Here is a 6000-nt window from a genome sequence, read left to right as displayed (position 1 = left end):
GCAGAGATATTTGCTCCCCTCTCTGTATACATTTCTAAGATTAGTTGCCTGATGGTCACAGATTGTGACATATGGGTTTCCCCACCCTCTTTTTAAACAGACTTTAAATAAAGCTTTGTTTTTTTTATTTTAAACGTTCATCAGGCTGTGATTATCTAAGTATTATAGGAACGTCTATCAATCCAATTGTTTTTGTGTGTATTGTAAGAAACTACAACTCCCAGCATTTTCAGGCTATCATGTGATATCAGAGGACATTACAGGGAGGAGGTATAAGAGGAGACTGTGGCAGACGCAGCACTATAAAGTGCCTTTTGCGCTGTGGCATTAGAAGAATTTTGAGATCTCAGATTTTGGTCTAAACAGACGGTCTATTACACTGTAATTCCTCTAGCGCCGTTCTATGGAAACAGTAGGTTTAAAAAGCACACCAAATGCTTGAAATAACTTCTTTATTAACGCCAACTTTTCTTCATATATAATACTGCCGCCTCCGCAGCAGATAGTCCATGTACATAACACGAGTTGAAAAGATAGCACAAAATGGCGGTATGATTAAGATGGTGGTTCAACTGTTCAATCTTGTCATTCAACATAAAATGGTTTATATATTGAGTATCTGTACTCTCACTTTAAGTTATGTAAGCACTTTATGATCTCTCTGAGAGATATAGCTGAGGTCTAACAGTTCACTTGCAATATGCAATTAGCAGTGGCTATTTGCAGATTGGTTGAGTATGATCTGGTATGGTAGTATGCATTGTGGATTGCAATATGGAATCTGAATGCTTGCAATTTGTAGCTTGCAATTTGTATTTGCAATTTGGTGGAACTGTAAGTAAACACACATATAACTGGTTCAGTATACAGTTCGAATCACTATACTAACAGTAGGAACATCATATAACTGTTTAAATACCTATTTTGGACTCTTGTTCCCATAAAACTGGACTCTGACTGGAACTGTGTGTCTGTTTAACTCCTCTCTCTGGTGAGTAATAATTCCAGCAGCTCCTGCTTGGGGAATTCCCAAACAGGCTGTGTGTGACGCTGGATGTGATTGGTGAAAACTCTTGTTGTGTGAGAGGCTGGCTGTGATTGCTCTAGACTTCTGCCCAGCAATAACAGATTAACACTATGCTTTCTGTTGTTTCTGCTGTGTCACCGAGCTTACCTTACATTACAAAATGAATCTTAAAGGCATATTATCTTTTTCTGCTTCTGTGAACACAAAATATAATAGTTATATGACATCCAAAACATGATGTCACAGTAAAAAACTATTTTTTTATTTTTATTTTTTAAATATCTTTATTGGTATATAAAAGGAATACACAAGAAAAGAATTTGAGTAAACACTCAATATAGTTAATACCTTTTTTTTCCTTTTCCCTCTTCCCCCAGCCCAATCATGTGCCAGTAATAAGAGCACCCCCAATCGTGTGCCAGTAACAAGAGCATCCCCCAATCATGTGCCAGTAACAAGAGCCCCCCCCCCATCCAATCAAGTGCCAGGAACAAGAGCACCCCTCCAGGCCCCCAATCATGTGCCAGGAACAAGAGCACCCCCCAATCATGTGCCAGGAACAAGAGCACCCCCCAATCATGTGCCAGAAACAAGAGCACCCCCATCATGTGCCAGAAACAAGAGCACCCACCCAGGTCCCCAACCATGTGCCAGGAACAAGAGCACCCCCCCAATCATGTGCCAGAAACAAGAGCACCCCCACCCAATCATGTGCCAGGAACAAGAGCCCCCCATCATGTGCCAGGAACAAGAGCCCCCCCCATGTGCCAGGAACAAGAGCCCCCCCATCGTGTGCCAGGAACAAGAGCCCCCCCATCATGTGCCAGTAACAAGAGTCCCCCTTTAATGTGCCAGTAACAAGAGCCCCCATCATGTGCCAGTAACAAGAGGCCCCCATCATGTGCCAGTAACAAGAGGCCCCCCATCATGTGCCAGTAACAAGAGCCCCCATCATGTGCCAGTAACTAGAGGCCCCCCATCATGTGCCAGTAACAAGAGCCCCCCATCATGTGCCAGTAACAAGAACCCCCCATCATGTGCTAGTAACAAGAGGCCCCTCCCCATCATGTGCCAGTAAAAAGAGCCCCCCCATCATGTGCCAGTAACAAGAGCCCCCCCATCATGTGCTAGTAACAAGAGGCCCTCACCCATCATGTGCCAGTAACAAGAGGCCCCCCTATCATGTGCCAGTAACAAGAGGCCCCCACCCATCATGTTCCAGTAACAAGAGGCCCCCACCCATCATGTTCCAGTAACAAGAGGCCCCCCATCATGTGCCAGTAACAAGAGGCCCCCACCCATCATGTGCCAGTAACAAGAACCCCCCCCATCATGTGCCAGTAACAAGAGGCCCCCCTATCATGTGCCAGTAACAAGAGGCCCCCACCCATCATGTTCCAGTAACAAGAGGCCCCCCCCATCATGTGCCAGTAACAAGAGGCCCCCACTCATCATGTGCCAGTAACAAGAGCCCCCCCATCATGTGCTAGTACCAAGAGGCCCTTACCCATCATGTGCTAGTAACAAGAGGCCCTCACCCATCATGTGCCAGTAACAAGAGGCCCCCCCCATCATGTGCCAGTAACAAGAGGCCCTCGCCCATCAGGTGCCAGTAACAAGAGGCCCCCCCCATCATGTGCCAGTAACAAGAGGCCCCCACCCATCATGTGCCAGGAACAAGAGCACCCCCCAATCATGTGCCAGGAACAAGAGCCCCCCCATCATGTGCCAGAAACAAGAGCACCCACCCAGGCCCCCAATCATGTGCCAGGAACAAGAGCACCCTCAACAATCATGTGCCAGTAACAAGAGGCCCCCACCCATCATGTGCCAGTAACAAGAGGCCCCCACTCATCATGTGCCAGTAACAAGAGCCCCACCATCATGTGCTAGTAACAAGAGGCCCTCACCCATCATGTGCTAGTAACAAGAGGCCCCCCATCATGTGCCAGTAACAAGAGGCCCCCCATCATGTGCCAGTAACAAGAGGCCCCCCCATCATGTGCCAGTAACAAGAGGCCCCCAACCATCATGTACCAGTAACAAGAGCCCCCCCCATCATGTACCAGTAACAAGAGGCCCCCAACCATCATGTGTCAGTAACTCATCATGTGCCAGTAAATGTATTGTAATTGTACATATATAAAAAAAAAACACAATACTGACCTCCATGTCAGCGATGCGATGCAGGCCCCTTCCGGCCTGTGTCCCGCACTGTTCGACTCAGGCAGCGCGATGACATCATTACGCCTCCTGCATCGGCCTCTGATAGGCTGCCGGCCTAGTGCGGGCAGCCTATTAGAGACACAGGGAAGGGCCACGCCTCTCCCTCCCCTTCCGCAACACAGCCATCTGTATCGCTGTCCTGAGGACGGCGATACAGATGACTATGGAGATAAGCGTTTCCACAATGGAAGCGCTCATCTCACTGTGCCCTGCCGCCACAGCCGCCCCCTACTTTTCAACAGGGCCGCGCCGCCAGCTCGGGGGGGGGGGGTAAGGCAATTGCCCCCCCTGGATCCACCAGTGGGCCGAGGCAACCTAGCAGGGACCTGGGCCTAGTCATGCAGGGACCTGGAGCTGCAGCGCCGTCTGCCCCTACGTTAATCCGGCCCTGATTGCGGGTGATGCTAGGGAGGCTCGCCCGTGCGACGGGGAAATGCAGCGGCGGTTGTGCGGGCTTCAGAAGAGACGTGGGTGTCGAAGAGCGAGGTAAGTACATTGTGTATGAGGGGCCCTGGCATTTCACAGGTTGGATAACCCCTTTTACTTATTTAAAGTATTCCAGTATTTTTTGCTGGGAAAGTTAGCAACCCTACATAGTACTGCTGAAATGAAAAACAACAAACTGTTTAATACCCCTTTTTTGATGGAAGTGTCCCTTTAAAAATGTTAGATCTAATACATTCCCTGTATAAATACTTTTTTGATACAAATCTGTGGAAAAAGCACTTCCTTAGTAACTATTCTGCGTTTACTGAGTCATAAGGTAGAAAATAGCTATAGTGACTTCACTCTACGGAGAAAGCAGAGTTTAGATGTACTGTCTCTTTAAATCCAGGCATCACACAACCTGGAGGAGCCCCGATAGGTCGCGAGGACTGCGGTATCCCTAGGAAAGCTGGCTACTATCTACCTGGCGCACATCGGCGCTCTGACAGATGTCATCGTCCTGGCCAATCAGCGCTCCGTAGGTGGGGCTTCCAAAACCAGGCTGATTATTACACCCAATAGGCAGGGCGGTGGGCGTGTTTCCGTACATTCCGGGGGCGTGGTTTAGCGCGGCGTCCCCTCTCCCGGAAAGCGTCGTGTGACGTCGGTGCCGCACAGGAGCTGCGGCGGTCGCTGCGGAGGATGGTGTTGATCAAGGAATTGTGAGTGCTGGCGCGGTGCGGGTGGGCTGCGGGAATCGTAGGCTAAGCAGTGCGTGAAGTGCCACAAGGAGCTGCAGTGCGGTCGGCTTACAGCCATCTGACTGCCCGTTATCAGGCAGGATAAGTACTGCAGGCCCCAGCCCTTAGTCAGCGTGCAGGGAGCCGGAGGTGCCGGCTTTTCTGGCTCTGCTCCCCGGGGCAGTGCAGGTTGCATCATCACCAGAGACCTGGTACTTACCGTATGGCACCCACGCGGTGACGTCATATGTTGGGGAGCACTTTCTGTGACGTAAGTGCTGTTTCTCTACCGTCACACAGATTACATGAGGAGGGCCAGGCCAGTGGTGTTGTACACCCATCTGTAGTCTGCCATAGGGCAAATGAAAGCAGTGGCCCCGGCCTGTGGGCATTACATAGTGGTATGCTGGCACATTAATTCTGTCTACACAAGTAGGGCTACGGGGCATCTGCCACTAACAGATGGTAGTGGATGCCCTTCCATCCTCCAAAAGGCACACTTCCATCAGGCCGCAATGGAAAGGCTTTCCCAAAAAAACATACAACTGGGTGTGATCCCTACAGCACAGAACCAAAAAAGAGCAAGTAAAAGTAGACATTACCGTATCCCCCTGTGATGCGGAGATCTGGTCTCCTACAGTATGGCGGACCCTCTATAGAAAAAAATGTTCTCTGCAGTGCCTCTCGGGGGCAGAATACTTGGGGTCCATTCACACCACCATGTCTGTTTAGCTTCCGGGTCCATGCAGCAAAAGAGAAGACACGTCCTATTTGCGGCATCTTGTGGATCACAGCCCGGTCTGCACCCCATTGGAGGGTGGACACGGCCCTTTGGGGTCCACAAAACAGTCATGGCCATGTGAGTGGACCCTTATACTGAGTGCTCAGGGTATCTGGGTGTGAGATCCAAGGTGTCCCCGATCAGGTCACACAGTAATCGGGTTATTATTGGTAAGGGTTTTCAGTGCGAGACCCTAGTGCCAGGTTGGGGGCCAAAAAGTATCATTGGTAAGGGATTTGGGAGTGAGATCCTACAGGTGCCAGATCGGAGGTCACAAAGTATTCAGGGTATCATTGATGAGGGTTTTCGATTTGAGATCCTAGAGGTGCCAGGTTGGGGGTCAAAAAGTACTCGGGTCGTCTTTGGTAAGGGTTTGGGGTGTTAGATCCTAGATGTCCCAGATTGAGGGCCAAAAAGTAGTGTTGACTACATGCAGGTAGAGGGCACTGCCCAGCCGGTCCTGACTTTGGATGACTACACCACGGTTCACGGTGTCTCTTTTCTTGGCAGTAGTATAAGACCCAAAAGTGTTACCACTTGGGACGACTGCGCCACCTTCAGGCTCTAGCCAGGACTATTTCAAATGTCCCGCTGAACTTTTGGCCCAGTTTAAAGGGAACCTGTCACCGGGATTTTGGGTAGAGCTGAGGACATGGGTTGCTAGATGGCCGCTAGCACATCTGCAATACCCAGTCCCCATAGCTCTCTGTGCTTTTATTGTGTAAAAAAAACTAAACTATTTAATACATATGCATCATTACCCTGACTCATCTCACATATAGGACTCCTCTCAGGTTAAT

General features: G+C 49.6%; 1 protein-coding gene across 3 annotated transcripts in view; it reads left to right on the top strand.

Annotated features, from left to right (window-relative positions):
* The first annotated feature begins 4277 nt into the window (after window positions 1–4277).
* The window catches only part of PITPNB (phosphatidylinositol transfer protein beta), a 56934-nt gene continuing 55211 nt past the window's right edge, over window positions 4278–6000 (top strand). For all 3 annotated transcript variants that reach the window (XM_044275395.1, XM_044275398.1, XM_044275396.1), the window contains exon 1: window positions 4278–4401. In XM_044275395.1, the coding sequence (XP_044131330.1) occupies window positions 4382–4401 (20 nt within the window). In that variant the 5' untranslated portion in view covers window positions 4278–4381. The remainder of the gene's footprint in view (window positions 4402–6000) is intronic.

This window comes from Bufo gargarizans, chromosome 1 (genome assembly GCF_014858855.1).
Source record: "Bufo gargarizans isolate SCDJY-AF-19 chromosome 1, ASM1485885v1, whole genome shotgun sequence".
Classification (NCBI taxonomy): domain Eukaryota; kingdom Metazoa; phylum Chordata; class Amphibia; order Anura; family Bufonidae; genus Bufo; species Bufo gargarizans.
The sequence above is the reverse complement of the archived record's forward strand: the minus strand, read 5'-3'. Positions and strand labels throughout refer to the sequence as shown.